Source organism: Lethenteron reissneri, chromosome 56 (assembly GCF_015708825.2).
Source record: "Lethenteron reissneri isolate LAM-NWPU_2019-01 chromosome 56, ASM1570882v1, whole genome shotgun sequence".
In the NCBI taxonomy this organism is placed as follows: domain Eukaryota; kingdom Metazoa; phylum Chordata; class Hyperoartia; order Petromyzontiformes; family Petromyzontidae; genus Lethenteron; species Lethenteron reissneri.
This window is the reverse complement of record NC_083834.1, coordinates 1,885,186-1,907,313: the sequence shown is the minus strand read 5'-3', so window position 1 is coordinate 1,907,313 and position 22,128 is coordinate 1,885,186. Positions and strand designations below refer to the sequence as shown.

The window sequence follows — 22,128 nt, the reverse complement described above, 5'->3', positions numbered from 1 at the left end:
TGTGTGTGTGTGTGCACGCGTGTGTGTGTGCACGCGTGTGTGTGCACGCGTGTGTGTGTGCACGCGTGTGTGTGTGCACGCGTGTGTGTGTGTGCACGAATGTGTGTGTGCACGCGTGTGTGTGTGCACGCGTGTGTGCGCACGCGTGTGTGTGTGTGCACGCGTGTGGTGTGTGTGCACGCGTGTGTGTGCACGCGTGTGTGCGCACCGTGTGTGTGCACGCACGTGTGTGTGTGTGCGCACGCGTTGTTGTGTGGCACGCGCGTGTGTGTGTGTGCGCACGCGCGCGCGTGTGTGTGCGCACGCGTGTGTGTGTGCACGCGTGTGTGTGTGTGTGCACGCGTGTGTGTGTGTGTGCACGCGTGTGTGTGTGTGTGCACGCGTGTGTGTGTGTGTGTACGAGCGGTGTAGCGGTTAGCGCTACGCTGCGCTACGAACCCGGCTGCGACCCGAGTTCCATTCCTGCTCACGGCCAACACCAGTGACGATAATCTGAACCGGTCCTGAGTCTCCCCTAGGTCGACTCAGCCTCAAATGAGAACCTGGGTTTGGAGTGTAAACATCGCCACTGGGGAGACAAAGGCGGCCGGGCGTGGTGCTGGCCACCTACTCCCTCGTGTAGAACAGTGCCAGCCTTCACAGGCGCTCGCTAACAGCACTTGCCCCCACAGTTCATGCTATACGGGGGATCTTTGTCATTTTTTGTGTTCCTGCGCGTGCCTGCCAGCAGCAGCCTCCGACACTTCACGCGATGTCCTCAAAGTGCCCCTAGCCTGGCACAAGCGCTGTGGTGACGCCGCCGCCCACAAGGTGGTGAAGGCAGCAGCGGTGGTTCATGCACCGCGCTATGAACCCTGCCAAACCAAGTTCGATTCTCGGCCATGGCTGCCATCCGTGGCGATTATCTGAACTGTGTACCGTGTGCTTCTATTCCCGCGTGTGCCGCTGGACGGGCAGTGAGGGGCGGGGCTTGGTGACACAGTCAGCATCAGCTGCGTCGTGCTGGTGGGGGGAGGGGCGGGCATGTGGCTTGAGGGGGTTTCCCGCCTTTGGGAGGAGGCAGGATGATTGGCATCATCGCAAAATAAACAGGTAACACCGCACTACACCGCGCCCGCAGTGTCACGAAACGTTCCAAGGGGAACCCCCAGGGGAATCTGCCCCTGTGCGGCACAAGGGGCACACACACAGCGGCACCGGCCTGCAAGTGGCTAGTAGTCGGCCAGCTGTGATTGGTTATTCCCAATTGGGCAATTTCACGAGTCGTTCATTCACATTTGGCAGGTTCGGACAGCGACGCCGGCACGGGAATAACGCAACCGGACGTCTTCAATAACGCTCAGCGAGTGAAGCAAACGACTCGGAGTGTGTCATGGGTCACACACGCACCGCAGTACTAACCAGGGCGGCCGCTGTGTGTGATGACGGCGCGTGTGGCGGTGATGACGACGATGATGTCACCGCAGTATTAACCAGGGTGGCCGCTGTGTGTGATGACGCTGCGTGTGGCGGTGATGACGACGATGATGTCACACGCAGTATTAACCAGGGTGGCCGCTGTGTGTGATGACGCCGTGTGTGGCGGTGATGACGACGATGATGTCACCGCAGTATTAACCAGGGCGGCCGCTGTGTGTGATGACGCCGTGTGTGGCGGTGATGACGACGATGATGATGTCACACGCAGTATTAACCAGGGTGGCCGCTGTGTGTGATGATGATGATGTCACACGCAGTATTAACCAGGGTGGCCGCTGTGTGTGATGATGATGATGTCACACGCAGTATTAACCAGGGTGGCCGCTGTGTGTGATGACGATGTCACACGCAGTATTAACCAGGGTGGCCGCTGTGTGTGATGACGTCGCGTGTGGCGGTGATGACGACGATGATGTCACACGCAGTATTAACCAGGGTGGCCGCTGTGTGTGATGACGCCGTGTGTGGCGGTGATGATGACGATGTCACACGCAGTATTAACCAGGGTGGCCGCTGTGTGTGATGACGATGATGTCACCGCAGTATTAACCAAGGGTGGCCGCTGTGTGTGATGACGATGATGTCACCGCAGTATTAACCAGGGTGGCCGCTGTGTGTGATGACGATGATGTCACCGCAGTATTAACCAGGGCGGCCGCTGTGTGTGATGACGATGATGTCACCGCAGTATTAACCAGGGTGGCCGCTGTGTGTGATGACGATGATGTCACCGCAGTATTAACCAGGGCGGCCGCTGTGTGTGATGACGATGATGTCACCGCAGTATTAACCAGGGCGGCCACCGGCCACGAACCACAATACCCCCACGCATCAAACGGCGCTCAAGCTTCAGCCGCGCGAATGCCACACCCTCTCCACCCCTCCCTTCCTCAATTAACCGACTTCACCATCCATTCTAGATTTGAAGCTTTCGTGACTGCAAGGATTCATACTCTTGGGTTTTTCGGTAAAGTCACAGCCAGATTTACCGTATCAAGTGAAGAGAAATCCAAGAGACGAGATCTTAAATACGAGTTAAGGGGAGGGGGGAGGGGCTTATCTATATGTGTCAATCAGGGACTGGGAGGGTGGGGAGTGGGCGAGGCTAGAAGGGAAGGAACAGGAGATGCACCTCGGCAAGCTGATCTCGGTACAAAAGCCCAAAATAGCAGCAATCTTCACCATCCACCCCGGCGCAAGCTAAGGCGCCCGATCGCCCGGTCGTTCCACGGTGATGTCGCCACCACCGTGGCAAGACCGTGGCACGTGGCACGTGGCACGACCGTGGCACGACCGTGGCACGTGGCATGACCGTGGCACGACCGTGGCACGTGGCACGTGGCACGACACGGGAGGCCGCACGCACCTGGAAGGCCCGCTTGCAGGCCGCGTGCCGCTCCATGCTGAGGCCGATGCTGCTGGTCTTGCTGGAGCTGGCGAACTCGTGCAGCAGCGCCGTGAGGATGCAGCAGGCCAGCGTTTGCTGCGAGAGACAGAGGTGCCACCCCCCACGTACCCGTCAAGCGCATGTTGCGAGCAGACACACCGACGAAGGCTGGCACGGCGTGCCAACGCACGGCCGCCTTTGTCTCCCCAGTGCTGATGCGCTCGTTTGAGGCCGAGTCAACCTAGGGGAAGCCCAACACTGGTTTGGATATTCGCCACCGTTGTTGCTGTGCTACTAAATGATCATGACACATCTCTTCATCTCATCACTTTACCTCATCCCTTTCTAGCAGCACATTCTCTCTCATCACTTCATCTCATCGTGGGTTTGATCCCGACCCTGACGCCTGCTGCTGTATATTTGGAGTTTGCGTGTCTCTCTCTCATCATCATCACGGTGGCTAGGAGATGTTAACTACCTCGCCTGGTCTACAGGAGGTCATGGGTTTGATCCCGACCCTGACGCCTGCTGCTGTATATTTGGAGTTTACGTGTCTCTCTCTCTCATCATCATCACGGTGGCTAGGAGATGTTCACTACCTCGCCTGGTATACGGGAGGTCGTGGGTTCGATCCCGACCATGATGCTTGCTGCTGTATTTTGGAGTTTGTGTCTCTCTCTCTCCCCGTGGTCGCGTGGATTTTTCTCCGTTGTCCTCCCTCCGTTTTTTTCCCTTCCACATTAAAAATCAACATCACGCGTTCTTTTTTATATATTGGCTGCTATACATTCGCACATGACGATGAGCCGCTTGGCTGAGCTATCGTTCGTGATGGCCAGCTAGCTCCTGAAAAATAACTACTTTATTTTTATTTTCGAGCACTAACTTTGACTGTGCCATGGTCATGGCCGGAAACATGTCACACAGTCGCCCCCCAGTGGCCCACGCTGCCCTCTGCAACGAGAGCTTCAGCTTCAGCATTCTAGAACTCGCGTGGCGAGGGGCGGCACAGCGGGAACAACTCGCGTGGCGAGGGGCGGCACAGCGGGAACAACTCGCGTGGCGAGGGGAGGCACAGCGGGAACAACTCGCGTGGCGAGGGGCGGCACAGCGGGAACAACTCGCATGGCGAGGGGACGCACAGCGGGAACAACTCGCGTGGCGAGGGGAGGCACAGCGGGAACAACTCGCGTGGCGAGGGGAGGCACAGCGGGAACAACTCGCATGGCGAGGGGAGGCACAGCGGGAACAACTCGCGTGGCGAGAGGCGGCACAGCGGGAAACAACTCGCGTGGCGAGGGGAGGCACAGCGGGAACAACTCGTGTGGCCGCGCAGCAAGAATCGCCTGGGTTCGACTCCCCCCCCCCAACTCGGGCGTGGCCTTTCCTGCGTCATGTCCTCCCGCCACTCCGAATGGGCTTCCTCCGGCTTTTTCCGCTTTCCTCCCCATCGCAAAAACACAAAGATCCCCCGTTTAGCCTGAACAGACTGTTGGCGTGCACCAGAGGTCGCAACCGGGTACCCGATACCCGTACCCTACCCGATACCCGGCTACCCGTACCCGGCCGGGTACGGGTACCCGTTTGCGACACTGGTGCGGCCGGGTACGGGTAGGCCGTGAGTCACTGGTGAGTCACCGTTTGTCACTCATTTCCCAACGTCTTGTCTTTTCTCACAATTCAAGTTCCTGGAATCAACCCACCCGCGCCTGCAACATGGCTTCATCCCAGAGGTCGCAATCAGGTACCCGATACCCGTACCCTACCCGTACCCAGCCGGGTACGGGTAGGGTACGGGTACGGCCGGGTACGGGTACCCGTTTGCGACCCTGGTGCGGCCGGGTACGGGTAAGCAATCAAAACCCGTTTGCGACCTCTGGCGAGCACCTATGAAGGCTGGAACAGCACACGAGGGGGTGGGTGGCCAGCACCACGCCCGACCGCCTTTGTCTCTCCAGTGGCGATGTTTACTACACACCGCACCGGGTACTAATTTGAGGCCGAGTCGACCTAGGGGAGGCCCGGAACCGGTTCAGATAATCGTCACCGGTGTTGGCCGTGAGCGGGAATCGAACTCGGGTCGTCGGGTTAATAGCGCAGCGTAGCGCTAACCGCTGCGCCACCGCTCCCCACGTAGCCCAGAGCTAAACCCCACAGACGGGCAACGTAACGGGTCGTCTGTCAAGACCCCCAATCACCCGCCATGGTGATGACCCGGCACGACTCACTTGGGGCGCGTCACTCGCAGTGACGGCAACATGGCCGCCCCCCCCACTCCTGAAAGAGGCCTGCGACTCGGCGAGGCTTTGCTGGGTCAAGTCACTCACCATGGTGGTGGTGGACTCACCATGGTGGTGGACTCACCATGGTGGTGGTGGTGGTGGTGGTGGACTCACCATGGTGGTGGACTCACCATGGCGGGTGGTGGTGGTGGACTCACCATGGTGGTGGTGGTGGTGGTGGACTCACCATGGTGGTGGTGGTGGACTCACCATGGTGGTGGTGGTGGAGACTCACCATGGTGATGGTGGTGGTGGTGGACTCACCATGGTGGTGGTGGACTCACCATGGTGGTGGTGGACTCACCATGGCGGGTGGTGGTGGTGGACTCACCATGGTGGTGGTGGTGGTGGTGGACTCACCATGGTGGTGGTGGTGGACTCACCATGGTGGTGGTGGTGGAGACTCACCATGGTGATGGTGGTGGTGGTGGACTCACCATGGTGGTGGTGGACTCACCATGGTGGTGGTGGACTCACCATGGTGGTGGTGGTGGTGGTGGACTCACCATGGTGGTGGTGGTGGAGACTCACCATGGTGATGGTGGTGATGGTGGACTCACCATGGTGGTGGTGGTGGACTCACCATGGTGATGGTGGTGGACTCACCATGGTGGTGGTGGTGGACTCACCATGGTGGTGGTGGTGGTGGTGGACTCACCATGGTGGTGGTGGTGGACTCACCATGGTGGTGGTGGTGGACTCACCATGGTGGTGGTGGACTCACCATGGCGGGGTTGCCGCTGCTGACCAGGTGGCTGACCTCCCCCAGGATGCTCTGGCAGCAGAGCGACTGCTCCCGGTCGGCCGAGCCGCGCTTGATGATCACCGCCACCGCCTGCAGGATCTGCTCCCTCACAAACTTCTGCAGCCTGCGCGGAGCCCACGGGCAACGACAAACATCCCGACCCCCCACCCCGCGACAAGTCTTAAAGAGGCCGCAGGGGCAAGGCGACGTTTCGCGAGTAGCTCCTACGATGAGGTCTTAAAGAGGCCGTTGGGGCAAGGCCACGTTTCGCGAGTAGCTCCTACGATGAGGTCTTAAAGAGGCCGTTGGGGCAAGGCCACGTTTCGCGAGTAGCTCCTACGATGAGGTCTCAAAGAGGCCGTTGGGGCAAGGCCACGTTTCGCGAGTAGCTCCTACGATGAGGTCTTAAAGAGGCCGTTGGGGCAAGGCCACGTTTCGCGAGTAGCTCCTACGATGAGGTCTTAAAGAGGCCGTTGGGGCAAGGCCACGTTTCGCGAGTAGCTCCTACGATGAGGTCTTAAAGAGGCCGTTGGGGCAAGGCCACGTTTCGCGAGTAGCTCCTACGATGAGGTCTTAAAGAGGCCGTTGGGGCAAGGCCACGTTTCGCGAGTAGCTCCTACGATGAGGTCTTAAAGAGGCCGTTAGGGGCAAGGCCACGTTTCGCGAGTAGCTCCTACGATGAGGTCTTAAAGAGGCCGTTGGGGCAAGGCCACGTTTCGCGAGTAGCTCCTACGATGAGGTCTTAAAGAGGCCGTTAGGGCAAGGCCACGTTTCGCGAGTAGCTCCTACGATGAGGTCTTAAAGAGGCCGTTAGGGCAAGGCCACGTTTCGCGAGTAGCTCCTACGATGAGGTCTCAAAGAGGCCGTTGGGGCAATGCCACGTTTCGCGAGTAGCTCCTACGATGAGGTCTTAAAGAGGCCGTTGGGGCAAGGCCACGTTTCGCGAGTAGCTCCTACGAAGGCCGGCACCGAGGCCGTCCGTAGTGGGGGTTGCGGGGCCCGGGGAAAACCGCCAGCAGCGTGGGCCCCCCCCTCCCCCACCGCCAGCGACGCCGTCAAACTAAAACTTCTGCGGCCGTCTGGAACGCTCTTCCATCCGATGTTCGTAAGCCAATGGGAGCTCTGCCGCTTTTAAATCATCATCGAGGTTGACAAACTCATTTTTTTCTTCTCGTTGTTGTTGTTGTGTTTAGTTTGTTGTCCTTCCCCCCGCACCTCCGATCAGCACGGTTGGCTACGTACGGTGCGAAAGAAGTTCAACGTCCCTCCGTACATACGTGTCGGTTCAACCCGAGATTGGCTTCTGAGGTCTGATGAGATGCCTCGAGTTGACCGCATTTCAGGTAAAAAAATTATAAAAAATATAAACTAAAGAAAACTATAAACTTTCGTGACTGCAGGGATTCATACTCTTGGTTCTTTCGGTAAAGTCACGTAGAAGGGAAATAATAAAATAATAAAAATAAAACAATACAATTCTCACGACGTTTCGACTGCAACACAAGCTATGTAGCTCTGTGGCCATCACAGATGAGAGCCCAACAAAGCGGGATTATCATCATCGTCATCATCACGTGGAAATGTATAGCAGCAGCTAAATACTCTAAATGCGTGACGTTGATTTTAAATGTGGAGAGGAAAAGCGGAGGACCCGGAGAAAATCCACGCGACCACGGGGAGAGAGAGAGAGACACGCAAATTCCAAATATACAGCCGTCAGGGTCGAGATCGAATCCACGCCCTCCTGTATACCAGGCGAGGTAGTTAACATCTCATCAGGGTCGGGATCGAACCCACGACCTCCTGTATACCCGGCGAGGTAGTTAACATCTCATCAGGGTCGGGATCGAACCCATGACCTCCTGTATACCCGGCGAGGTAGTTAACATCTCATCAGGGTCGGGATCAAACCCACGACCTCCTGTATACCCGGCGAGGTAGTTAACATCTCATCAGGGTCGGGATCGAACCACGACCTCCTGTATATCAGGCGAGGTAGTTAACATCTCATCAGGGTCAGATTGAACCACGACCTCCTGTATATCAGGCGAGGTAGTTAACATCTCATCAGGGTCAGATCGAACCACGACCTCCTGTATATCAGGCGAGGTAGTTAACATCTCATCAGGGTCGGGATCGAACCCACGACCTCCTGTACATGCAGCACACGCAGCACACAGCGCTTCGCCGGGGTGGCAAGGTTTGCCACCGGGAAAGCGCCGCTCCACGTCGTCGACCGAAGCAAACGAACAAAGGACTCGACTTTGCCTTCACACCCGTGTACACACACACACAGATCGTGTTTACACACACACAGCCTGCGGAACACAGGGACATTAACGTACACACCCGGCGCAATCGAACCTCGGTCCGCTTCGTTGCCGCGGGGCGCCGGGCGTCACCATGAGCCGCGGGAAGTTTGTTTCCGAGCCGACGGTGCGAGTCGTAAACTTGCGGGCCGCATCGCTACGAGGCCGCGACCCGGCACCCGCCCCACTACGACTCGGGTCAGGACAACGACTCTCGCTTCTCCCGCACCTCCGATTGGCGCGGTTGGCTACGTGCGGTGCGACAGAAGAGAGAGAGGGGGGGCGCTCACCCGGGCCTCTGCAGCACGTAGTTGAGCAGGAAGGAGCGCAGCGATTCGACGGTGCTGTGATCCAGCAGCACCCACTCCCGCATGGCCGCCTCCATGATGGTGGTGACGGCTTGGAAGAGGACGTAGTCCACGCGGCTCGTCTCTGCTCGCGCACGCAACACGCAGACGCGCACCGTCACACGGATGCACGCGCAGGCAGTCGCACGCGCACAGACGCGCACGTTCACACGCGCGCACGCACGAACACACAGACGCGCACGTTCACACGCGCGCACGCAGACCGCGCCAGGTACTCATTTGAGGCCAAGCCGATCCAAGTGAGGCCCAGGACCGGTTTAGTTCATCGTCACGGATGTTGGCCATGATCGGGAATAGAACTCAGGTCACCGAGTTTGTAGTGCACTGCGCTAACCGCTACATTATCGCAGGCACGCAGGGCATGCAGTCCCGCACACACACACGCGGACATGCACACGGTCAAACGAGCACACGCCAACACTCTCGCTCAGACAACCACTCACAGATTTGCTTACTCACTCGCTCACCAATTTGCGCACTCACTCACTCACCTACGTATGCGTGTGGGGAGCGGTAGTGCAGTGGTTAGCCCGCTGTGCTACGAACCCAGTAACCCAAGTTCTATACCCGCTTATGATCAACATCAGTGACGATTATTCAAACCGGTCCTGGGTCTCCTCGAGGTTGACTCGGCCTCAAATGAGTACCTGGTGAGGAGTGTAAAATCATCGCCACTCAGGAGACAAAGGCGGTCGGGCGTGGTGCTGGCCACCCACCCCCTCGTGTGCCGTGCCGGCCTCGAAGCTTGCCATAACGTAAGGGACCGTGGTGATTTACAGCCAACGTCAGTTGAGCGTGGACAATTAGACCCAAGGCGAAACATAAAATGTAAAACTGATTGCTTAAAAATAGATATTTTTTATTTTTTATGATAAAATATAGTATTGTCATCAGTATGACATAAGTATACTAAGTTTGCCGTCGATACCACATTGGGAAGTGGGTACAATTTTAGTTACAAGATTTGAGGACACGACAACAGAGTGAGTTAAATGAAAGCGTGTAATAAGAGAGTTTAGGTTAATCGATAGTTTATTTGCCTCTTTGTCAGTGAGTGGGCGAGTGAGCCGGCTGTAGCTCACTCAGGATGTGTAAGCACACACATGCACACGTACAGACATGCACAGGGTCACAGGCACACACGCGCCAACACAATCGCTCAGACAAGCACTCACATATTCAATCACTCACCTCGCTCAACAATTTGCGTGGACTCCCTCTTTGGCTCGTTAGCTCACTCATCCAGACCTCACACTCACTCGCGCGTGCGTGCGAGTGAGTCCGTGAGTGAGAACATGAGTGAGTGTTGAGTGTGGTGAGTGCATGAGTGAATGCGTGAGTGAGTGCATGAGTGCGTGAGCGCATTAATGAGTGTGCGTGCATGAGTGCGATAGTGCGTGAGTGAGTGTGTGAGTGAGTGCGTGAGTGAGTGAGTGTGTGTGTGTGAGTGGTGAGTGTGTGAGTGTGTGAGTGCGTTAGTGAGTGAATGCGTGAGTGAGTGCGTGAGTGAGTGCGTGCATGAGTGCGATAGTGCGTGAGTGAGTGCGTGAGTGAGTGAATGCGTTAGTGAGTGAATGCGTGAGTGCGTGAGTGTGCGAGTGAGTGAATGCGTGAGTGTGTGAGTGTGCGTGCGTGAGTGAGTGAGTTGGTGCTTGAGTGAGTGAGTGTGTGGTCAGTGCGCGAGTGAGCGAGTGCGCGCGTGAGTGAGTACGTGCGTGCGTGAGTGAGTGCATGAGTGAGTGCGTGGCGAGTGCGTGGTGAGTGCGTGCGTGAGTGAGCCAGTGGTAGCTCACCCAGGATGTGTCGGCACGCACACACACGCGCAGACGCGCACGCGGTCACACGCGCTAACACACTCGCTCAGACAACCACTCGCTCGTTCGCTCACTCACCCACCCACTCACTCACCCACCCACCCACCCACTCACCCACTCACTCACTCACTCCTCACACGCGCGAGTGAGCAGTCAGCGGTCGCTCACCCAGGATGTGCCGGCACACTGCGTAGGGCGACTTGGATTTGCGGAAGGCCAGGAAGATGTGCTCGGCGTGCTGCCTCTGCTCGTGCGTCACCAGCGACGGCGGGGCCTGCAAACAAGACGAAGAATGCCACCGCCCGTTATTTGACCGCGAGCGGGGAATCGAACTCGGGTGGCCGGGTTCGTGACAGAGGTCGCAACCGGGTACCCGATACCAGTACCCTACCCGAATACCCGGCTACCCGTACCCGTTCGGGTACCCGTTCGGGTACGAGTAGCTGTTTGCGACCCTGGTGCGGCCGGGTACGGGTACAGGTAGGCCGTGAGTCGCTGGTGAGTCACCGTTTGTCACTCATTTCGGGTAGGGTACGGGTACGGGTAGGGAACGGGAACCCGTACCTGGCCGGGTACGGGTACCCATTTACGACCCTGGTGCGGCCGGGTACGGGTAAGGAATCAAAACCCGTTTGCGACCTCTGGTTCGTGACCACCGCTGGTGGAGCCTGCGCACAGGCAGACAAAGATGCCCCATGTAGCCTCGAGCCCGCCGGGGCAAGTGGTATTGGCGAGCACCGACGAAGGTCGGCGTAGGCGCACGGGGGTCGTGTGCTCGCTGGCGCGGAGCCTGGCACTGTCTCTCCCCTCCGATGTCAGGAAGCCACTGGAGCTCGGCACTTAAAAATCTGGAGTGAGAACACACTCGTTGAGAACTGCTTGTTGTTGTGTTTAGTTTGTTGTCCAATCCCCCCCCCACCCCCCCGTACCTCCGATGAGTACGGTTGAATACGTACGGTGCAAAAGAAGTTCAACATACATATCTATCAATATGGGTCTCCATGGTTCTATATGAGTGTCTGGATTTCTGTGGGTCTCTATGGGTCTCCATGGTTCTATATGAGTCTCTGGATTTCTGTGGGTCTCTATGGGTCTCTATGGTTCTATATGAGTCTCTGGATTTCTGTGGGTCTCTATGGGTCTCTATGGGTCTCCATGGTTCTATATGATTCTCTGGATTTCTGTGGGTCTCTATGGGTCTCTATGGTTCTATATGAGTCTCTGGATTTCTGTGGGTCTCTATGGGTCTCCATGGTTCTATATGAGTCTCTGGATATCTGTGGGTCTCTATGGGTCTCTATGGGTCTCCATGGTTCTATATGAGTGTCTGGATTTCTGTGGGTCTCTATGGGTCTCCATGGTTCTATATGAGTCTCTGGATTTCTGTGGGTCTCTATGGGTCTCTATGGTTCTATATGAGTGTCTGGATTTCTGTGGGTCTCTATGGGTCTCCATGGTTCTATATGAGTCTCTGGATTTCTGTCGGTCTCTATGGGCCTCTATTGGTCTCTATGGGTCTCCATGGTTCTATATGAGTCTCTGGATTTCTGTGGGTCTCTATGGGTCTCCATGGTTCTATATGAGTCTCTGGATATCTGTGGGTCTCTATGGGTCTCCATGGTTCTATATGAGTCTCTGGATATCTGTGGGTCTCTATGGGTTTCTTCCTTCGAATATTAGCAAGTCACTGGAGCTATGCACTTTTAAATCTAGAGTGAAAACATTAATTTCTAACTGCTTGTTGTTGTTGTTTAGTCTGTTGTCCTTCCCCCGCGCACCTCCAGTGAGCACGGTTGGCTACGTAGGGTGCAAAAGAAGTTCAACACACATTCGTACATTCGATTCATGCGTCCGACAGCGATATCTCAAACCGAATCTTTACGTGTATCGCAGGAAGAATCCGATGAGCTATAAAGCTCTTTGACACACAAGTTCAGTAGCTGGATGCAAAAAAGTTGACGGCTGCTGCTGCTGCTGGCCACGATGAGAGGGCTTCAGCAGGGAGAGGAAGTGTTCGTGTCGTATCACTCCTCCTCCAGTGGGTTTACTACGTGCTCCGAAGTTTGGGTTACGTGGCTACAATCGCCACCACTGTGGCTTGTCATTAATGTATCTCTATGGGTCTCTACGAGTCTCTCTGTATCTCAGAATCAGAACCATTATTTATCCTGGAGAAATCCGATGAGCCATGAAGCTCTTTTTCACAGATGTCTAGGGTCTCCATGGGTTCACTACGAGGTCCATCTATGGGTCTCTATGAGTCTCTCTGTATCTCTAAGGGTCTCTATGGGTCTCTATGAGTCTCTCTGTATCTCTAAGGGTCTCTATGGGTTCACTGCAGGGTCTCCATAGTTTGGGATGGCTTGTCTTTTCCTGCGCCACTTTGCTGTGAACATGGACAGCCCACGGCTGTTACTGCTGCTGGTGATGCTGGTGATGATGCTGCTGCTGCAGATGATGCTGGTGATAATGTTGCTGGTGATGATGCTGCTGATGATGCCGATGATGATGGTGCTGGTGATGATGATGCCGGTGATGATGCCGGTGATGATGATGCCGGTGATGATGCTACTGCTGGTGATGATGCTAGTGATGATGCTGCTGCTGGTGATGCTGGTAATGATGATGCTGGTGATAATGTTGCTGGTGATGATGCTGGTGATGATGCTGCTGATGATGCCGATGATGATGATGCTGGTGATGATGATGCTGCCGATGATGCTGGTGATGATGATGCTGGTGATGATGATGCTGCCGATGATGATGCTAGTGATGATGCTGCTGGTGATGATGATGCTAGTGATGATGATGGTGCTGGTGATGATGAAGCTGCTGGTGATAATGATGGTAGTGATGATGATAATGAAGCTGCTGGTGCTGGTGATGATAACAAAGCTGACGAGGGGTGGCGTACGATTTCCACTCTCCAGTTCATCTCGCAGGCATTTGGAAAACGCGCGGTTTCTTATTTTTCTTCCCTTCTGTTGTTTGTTTTTAGGCATTAAAACAGGCCAAGCCCGGTTGTCCCAATCTCGGAGCCCAGATCTGAAGCGGCCGCGGCGCGCGATGACGACGACGACGACGTCACAGCCAAACACGCGGTGACACGGCGCGCGGAATGAGCGTGCGTCGGCTCTTTCGTTGACTATACGGGGTGGTCCACATGTCCTGTGACCCCCAGGGCCATATTAACCCTTTCCCTGGCACGCTGCAGGGGGGGCAGTGGAGGGGGGCGGTGGAGGGGGGCGGGGGACGGGGGCGGTGGAGGGGGGCGGTGGAGGGGGGCGGGGGAGGGGGGCGGTGGAGGGGGGGGTGGAGGGGGGGGTGGAGGGGGGCGGTGGAGGGGGGCGGTGGAGGGGGGCGGTCTCCGTTTGCCACCAAATCTCGGACCGCGCGAGCGGCTCAACGTTAATTTTATTTAGAGGCGGTGTAGTAGTAGTAGCAGTAGTAGCAGCAACAGTAGTAGTAGCAGTCGTATCAGTAGGAGCAGCAGCAGCAGTAGTAGTAGCAGCAGCAGTAGGAATTGTAGTAGCAGTCGTAGTAGCAGTAGCAGCAGCAGTAGTAGCAGCAGTAGAAGAAGCAGCAGTCGTATCAGTAGGAGCAGCAGTAGTAGCAGCAGCAGTAGAAGCAGCATTAGTATCAGTAGGAGCAGCAGCAGTAGTATTAGCAGCAGTAGGAATTGTAGTAGCAGTCGTAGTAGCAGTAGCAGCAGCAGTAGTAGCAGCAGTAGTAGTAGGAATAGTAGTAGTAGCAGCAGTAGCGGTAGTAGCAGCAGCAGTAGTAGCAGCAGTAGTAGCAGCAGCAGTAGCAGCAGCAGTATCAGCAGCAGCGCCGTTCTTTTAAAAGACATCGTTACTCACCGCAGAGAACCGTAGCGACACGACCGCCACACTCTACGAAAGCCGGCACCAAACTGTGCCACCCACGACTACGACCCATCACAGAGGTTTTTTGGGGTCCCCACCTCACCCACCCACTCACTCACCACACTGCAGCTCACAACAACACCCACTCACTCACTCACCCACTCACTCACCACACTGCAGGTCACAACAGAACCCATTCACTCACCTCACCCACCCACTCACCACACTGCAGCTCACAACAGCACTCACTAACTCACCCACCTCACTCACTCACCCACCTCACTCACCCACTCACCACACTGCAGCTCACAACAGCACTCACTAACTCACCCACCTCACTCACCCACCTCACTCACTCACCCACCCACTCACCACACTGCAGGTCACAACAGCACCCACTCACCCACCTCACCCACTCACTCACGCATTCACTCACCCACCCACTCACCACACTGCAGCTCACACTCACCCACCCACCTCACCCACCCACCTCACCCACCCACCCACCTCACTCACCCACCCACCTCATCCACTCACCCACCCACCACACTGCAGCTCACAACGCTTCTCAATCCGCTCCGTCCCTCGCACCGCTCCACTTTGAAATGCCCGACCGCCATCGTCCTCTTCCCCTCTCCCTCCCACCAAAGTTTGTTTACAACGTGACCCAATTGAACAAACCGCATTAACTTCTTTACATTTCACAACAACTTAGCGGGTGCCGTTCGTCACTGACCGCTTGACGTTTCGGCCCTTTTGAACCATACAAACAAAAAAGATTTGGACAATAAACATTTGCCACCGGCTGTTTCCACGTCCCCCACCCCACCCGTGCCACGCGAGCTCTGAATCCACCGGCTGATTCCATGTCCCCCACCCCACCCGTGCCACGCGAGCTCTGAATCCACCGGCTGATTCCACGTCCCCCACCCCGCCGTGCCACGCGAGCTCTGAATCCACCGGCTGATTCCACGTCCCCCCACCCCACCCGTACCACGCGAGCTCTGAATCCAATGTGCCAAGGTCCTCGCACCAACAAAGGGTACCAGGTGGAACTCGTCTGGACGTCGCTTGGCCCTGATCGGCGGAGCAAACCCCAAAAGGTTTCACACAGACCACAGGAATGAGCCAGGAACCAAGAAGCCGCAGCCAGAAGCCGCAAGGAATTCCCCGGGCTTATCCAGGATTTCCCAGGTTATACCAGATGCTAGCAAGCAGCGGGGGTGATCACACACAGAGATGTCCCCTCGGGGTACACGGAAAATCGGCGAGACCCCCCCCCCCGGGCCCCGCGCTTTGGGGGGCCCTCGCGATTCGATGTCACGTGTCGGATGTAATAATGCCGGTTTAGTTTGAAGGCGTAGGGGGGGCCAACACGGAGTAAGGCACCCCGGTAGCTGGGAGATGTTAACTACCTCGCCTGGTACACAGGAAGTCGAAGGTTTGATTGCCGAAGCTTGTTGTAAATTTGGAGTTTGCGTGTCTCTTTCTCTCATCATCATCATTTCGGTGGCTAGGAGATGTTAACTACATCGCCTGGTGTGCAGGAGGTCGTGGGTTTGATCCCGACCCCGACGCCTGCTGCTGTGTATTTGGAGTTTGCGTGTCTCTCTCTCTCATCATCATTACGGTGGCTAGGAGATGTTGACTGCCTCGCCTGGTATACAGGAAGTCGTGGGTTTGATCCCGACCCTGACGCCTGCTGCTGTATATTTGGAGTTTGCGTGTCTATCTCCCTGTGGTCGTGTGGATTTTTCTCCGGGTCCTCCGGTTTTTCCCTCCACATTTAGAATCAACATCACGCCTTTCGAGAGTATTTGGCCGATATAAACTTCCACATGACGATAAGCCACTTCGTTGGGCTATCATTTGTGTTAGCCAGGAAGCTTTACACAGCTCAGTGGGCCTTGCCTAGTCAAATAAAAATAGTTAATAGTTTTATAGTTCATAGAGCGATTTGCCCCAGGCTCCACAACCCCCCTATGGACATCCCTGACCACAAACCACCACCAGTGACATCATGCAACCAGAAGTTACGAGGAGCCGCCCGGAGAGACCAGTAGCTGGGAGCAGTTGCTCGCAAACCCATTTAATTCATTGTGTATTTATGCTTCATCTGTTTGACTGGGTTTGCTAATCACTGTATACGGTAGAAGCATAATGCGGGAGTCAGAGGCTGAACATGCGTGTTTACACGACGTCGCCCAGCGCGGTCTGCTGCGTGTGTGTGTACGTGTCAAGAGACACTCGACACCATCAAGATGTTCAATCTCCAGTGATGTTCCAGGCGAAAAGATTTTCATCAATTAAATCATTGGTTAGCCCTACGAACACGTAGACGTACGGTCCCTGTGTCAACCTACCGCCGCCGGATGAGGGCCGTGCAGGCGGTGAGGGTCATTTCGACTATACTTCACCACGCCGGTCCCGCGTGGGTTGTTGAACGTGGGGGGGGGGGGGGGGTGGGGGCGGATTGTTTGCTGCAGCGCTCTCAATGTTGCTCAAGGCGCCTGTCGTTCGTGCATGGTGGCGGACACCCATTGCAAGCGCCACAGCGCGTGGTGTCGCGACGTTGTACTGCAAGCAGAGGTCGCAACTGGGTACCCGATAACCGTACCCTACCCGATACCCGGCTACCCGTACCCGGCCAGGTATCAGGTACGGGTACCCGTTTGCGACCCTGGTGCGGCCGGGTGTGGCCGGGTACGGGTACAGGTAGACCGTGAGTCACTGGTGAGTAACCGTTTGTCACTAATTTCCCAACGTCTTGTCTCCTCTCACAATTCAAGTTCCTAGAATCAACCCACCCGCGCCTGCAACATGGCTTCATCCCAGAGGTCGCAATCAGGTACCCGATACCCGGGTACGGCCGGGTACGGGTACCCGTTTGCGACACTGGTGCGGCCGGGTACAGGTAAGGAATCAAAACCCGTTTGCGACCTCTGACTGCAAGTTCCGACCGCGTCCGTCCGCTGCTCGCCGAGCTGCATTGGTTTCCGGTTGCCGAACGAATTCGTCACAAGGTAGCGCTCATTACACACAAAGTGCTTGCCGCAAAAGAACCACAATACCTCGCTGATCGCGTCAAGGAGCTTGAAACAACTTGACGCCAACTCCCGGTCGTCATCCTCGCAGCGGCAGCTTTTTACTGGCCATCGAACAAAGGTGGTCACTGCATTGCGCTCTCTCAGATGCTATATGCACTGCACTATACACTACACTATACACTACACTATGCACTACACTATGCACTACACTATGCACTACAATAAACACTTCTATACACTACATTATACACTACACTATACACTACACTATACACTACTCTATACATATAATAAACACTTCTATAAACTACATTATACACTACACTTTTGGCTAGCCATCGAACAAATATGGTGGTCACCGCATAACGCGCTTTCAGATGTGCGTCTGCGGCCGTCTGGAACGCCCTTCTTTCAATATTAGGAAGCCACTGGAGCTACGCACTTTTACATCTAGATTGAAAACAAATTTCTTTACAACCTGCTTTTATTGTGTTTAGTTTGTTGTCCTTCCCCCGTACCTCTACTTAGCACGGGTGGCTATGTAACGGGTACAAGAAGTTCAACATCCATACATACATGGCGGCTCAACCCTAGCTTTGCCTCTGATGTCTGATGGGATCACGTGGGTGACTGCATGCCAGGTAAAAAACTATTTAAAACTATAAACTAAAAAACGTAACTATTTTTATTTTATGAGATAAAAGGCCCACCGAGTTATACAGCTCTTTTTAGAAGCGACCTGGCCACAAATGATAGCTCAACGAAGTGGCTTATCATGCGGAAGACCCGGAGAAAAATCCACACAACCACGGGGGGAGAGAGAGATGCGAACTCCAAATGTACAGCAGCAGACATTACGGGCGGGATGGAACCTACGACCCCCTGCATACCTGGCGAAGTAGTTAACATCTCCTAGCCATCGTGATGATAAGAGAGAGAGATGCAAACTCCAACTATACAGCAGCAGACATCGGGGTCGGGATCGAATCTACGACCTCCTGCATACCTGGCAAGGTAGTTAACATCTCCTAGCCACTGTGATGGTGATGAGAGAGACACGCAAACTCCAACTATACAGCAACAGGCGTCAGGGTCGGGATCAAACCCACGACCCCCTGTATACCAGGCGAGGTAGTTAACATCTCCTAGCCACCGTGATAATGATGATGAGAGAGAGATGCACACTCCAACTATACAGCAACAGGCGTCAGGGTCGGGATCGAACCCACGACCTCCTGTATACATGGCGAGGTAGTTGACATCTCCTAGCCACCGTGTATTCAGCTTCACGCCGTGTTCACCAAGTCTCTGTAGTAGATGACCCACACAGGTAACGTGCCCCGCTGTGATACGCCGGCTAACGTGCGCTTCAGCACCTCCGCATCCACAGCGATTTGGTTCGGAAGGCCAAAGCCTACGGGCAACTGACGTCACCAGCAACCGCAAGCAACCGCCGCGAACAACAAAACCCCACAAACCAGCAGCGGTGAGCGAAGAAGCCACCCCAGTGGGCCCGCTACCGCAAACGGGTACCCGTACCCGGCCGTACCCTACCCGTACCCAGCCAGTACCCAGCCGGGTACGGGTAGGGTACGGGTATCAGGTACCTGATTGCAACCTCTGGGATGAAGCCATGTTGCAGACGTGGGTGGATTGATCCTAGGAACTTGAATTGTGAGAAGAGACAAGACGTTGGGAAATGAGTGACAAACAGTTACTCGCCAGTGACTCTCGGCCTACCCGTACCCGGCCGCACCAGGGTCACAAACGGGTAGCCGTACCCGGCCAGGTACGGGTAGCCGGGTATCGGGTAGGGTACGGGTATCGGGTACCTGGTTGCGACCTCTGGCGCACAGCCAAGAAGGCAAGGGGGTTCAGACGGGGGTCAACGAGAAAACAACATTGTCGCTTGGTGGTGGCAGGACACGCGGCTTCTCCAAGCGAAACCATACCTGTCAACCCATACGGCTTACCCCGTATTCATCTTCTTGGTTCTTTCGGTAAAGTCACGTAGAAGGGAAATAATATAATAATAACAATAAAACATAATAAATACAATTCTCACGACGTTTCGGCCACAACGCAAGCAGCCGTCCTCAGGTGAAGAACAAGGTCCCAATGTTGTCTTCCCGACACCTGAGGAAGGCTGCTTGTGTTGTGGCAGAAACGTCGTGAGAATTTTATTTTATTATGTTTCATTTTTATTATTTTATTATTTCCCTTCTACGTGACTTTACCGAAAGAACCAAGAAGATGAATCCCTGCAGCACGAAAGCTTTAAATCTAAATTCACCCCGTATTCTTGTACAGGGAAATTGAGTTCTCAGGTCCATACGACGTACAGCTGTTTAATGAGCGCTTTGTAGGATGAACGTTGAGATTTATCATTGACTAGCGGGAATTACCCGGCGTTGCCCGGGGGAAAAATATATTTAAAAACTTCTCAAAACTTAAAAACATAACCTATGCAAATGAAAATAAAACTTTGATTATTACCTCATTAATTAAAATAAAACCCAACGCGGGGTGGAAAAAAAAGTTTACGCTCGCGCGCCAATAAAGGCATGGGGTGACCGAAAGGGTCTGAATTGATCTGTAATAAGGTAGGCACTGATAAGGGGTTGACAGGTATGTGGTATTCTAGATTTTAAGTTTTCGTGACTGCAAGGATCCATACTCTTGGTTCTTTCGGTAAAGTCACGTAGGTGAAGAAAATTTAAATAGAAATTTGTTTTATTTACCTACGTGACTTTACCGAAAGAATCAAGAGTATAGGTATGTAGTAGTGTAGTGTATCGTAGTGTAGTATATCGTAGTGTAGTGTATAGTAGCATACCTGTCAAACCAATACGGTTTACCCCGTATTCTTGTACAGGGAAATTGAGTTTTTAAGGTCCATAGGGCATACGGCCGCTTCAATACGGGAAAAATGTGTCTGTGTTTCTCTCCTTGTGATGGGACTTTGAATGATGAACGTTGACATTTATAAGTGGCACGGGGTGACCAATGAGGTCTGAATTGATCTGTGATAAGGCAGGCACTGATAAGGGGTTGACAGGTATGCGAAACACACGGAGCGAAGCGTCGGCGAGACCCACGGAGTGAACCACGGAGTGGACCACCAGGTGGGGCAACGGGGAGGCACCGTACCCAGCCGACACTGGGGATTCACACGGACGGGAGAAACGATGCGGGGGGGAGATTCAAAGCGACCCTGAATGACCAGGATCGACCGAAACCGCCAGCCACTAGCGGCAACCAGTAGCAACTGGGAACCAGCCACACAGCAAGCAGCAGAGGTGGGACAAAGTCATTGTTATGCAAGTCCAAGTCGAGTCTGAAGTCATCAAATTCATGACTCGAGTCTGACTCGAGTCCAAGTCACATGACTCGAGTCCACACCTCTGGCAAGCAGTGAAGGTGACTTCGCGGAGTCGTCGAGAATGACTCGGGAGCAAGCCAGCAGCGGGATGAGCAACTTCCCGGAGCAACCATTCGTGGTTCAGCACCGCCGCCTCCACTCGCATCGACAGCGACTCGGAGCAAACAGCAGCAGCAACGGCGAGCCCCACTCGGGGCAACCATCAACCACGTGGACGCGACTCGGAGACTATCGGCGTGCAAGAGGAGCGGCTCAGAGCGACCAGAATCAACCACGAGTCCCAGAAGTCACACGGGACCAGCAGGAGCAACCATCGACTTTCAGAAGCAACTCGCGGGGGGGGGGGGGGGCAGAAGCAACTGGCAGTGACCAGGAGCCACCAGCAGCAACTAGAGTGGGGGACCGTAGAGGAACCAGGGGGCTATACATTTAGATTTAAAGCTTTCGTGACTGCAGGGATTCATATTCTTGATTCTTTCGGTAAAGTCACGTAGAAGGGAAATAATAAAATAATAAAAAATATAACACAATTAAACTTCTCACGACGTTCCCTTCCACGTGACTTTACAGGGGGCTATACTCGGACCCATCGGAACCAGAATCGACTCGCGAGCAACCAGTAGCTGCCCGGAGGAACCTCGCGGCAACTCGGAGCCACCAGGAGCCACCAGGAGCCACCCCCAGCGAGCAGCGAGCGGGAGGAACAGCAGCAGCGGGAGCCGGCAGCAACTACCCAGGAGCGAGCGGGAGCCGGCAGCGGGTAGCCGGCAGCGGGTAGCCAGCAGCGGGGGCAGGAGCCCCCCGGTAGTTCACGGTGTCCCCCGGGTAGGTAGGAGGGCAGGACGCCGCGTACGCCGTGAGGTCAACACCACACAGAGCCTGTGAGGTGGACACCACACAGAGCCTGTGAGGTGGACACCACACAGAGCCTGTGAGGTGGACACCACACAGAGCCTGTGAGATGGACACCGCACAGAGCCTGTGAGGTGGACACCACACGAGTGTGAGGTGAACACCACACGAGTGAGTGTGAGGTGGACACCACACAGAGCCTGTGAGGTGAACACCACGTGTGTGAGTGTCAGGTGGACACCACACAGAGCCTGTGAGGTGGACACCACGTGGGTGAGTGTGAGGTGGACACCGCACGGGTGAGTGTGAGGTGAACACCGCGCGAGACCCCGCGAGGCGCCCGCCTCTCCGCGCGTCCCCCCCGCACGGCGCGTCCCGCACGGCGCTCGCTCTCCGCCATCGGCTCGCGGGCCTCGCCGCAGGAGCGAGGCGACGAGGCGGGGAGCCGTGGCCGCGGAGGAGGCGGCGGGGAGGCGACGGGGCCTCCTCCCCGCCGCGGCCCGGGAGCTTCTCACCATCAGCGCCTTGGCCGCACACTCCAGTTGCCCGATGGTCTCATGCGCGCTGGGCGCCGCCATCTTGGGCCGCCTGGTTGCC

At 55.3% G+C, this 22,128-nt stretch overlaps 1 protein-coding gene across 1 annotated transcript in view; it reads right to left on the bottom strand.

Moving 5' to 3' along the window:
* Nucleotides 1-22,128, bottom strand: part of XPO4 (exportin 4) — a 72,876-nt gene extending 50,748 nt beyond the window's left edge. The window contains exons 1-5 of the mRNA XM_061574675.1: nucleotides 22,047-22,128; nucleotides 10,553-10,658; nucleotides 8,493-8,634; nucleotides 5,873-6,017; nucleotides 2,846-2,962 (exon numbers count right to left, since the gene is read on the bottom strand). Coding sequence (XP_061430659.1) covers nucleotides 2,846-2,962; nucleotides 5,873-6,017; nucleotides 8,493-8,634; nucleotides 10,553-10,658; nucleotides 22,047-22,109 — 573 coding nt within the window. The 5' untranslated portion in view covers nucleotides 22,110-22,128. The remainder of the gene's footprint in view (nucleotides 1-2,845; nucleotides 2,963-5,872; nucleotides 6,018-8,492; nucleotides 8,635-10,552; nucleotides 10,659-22,046) is intronic.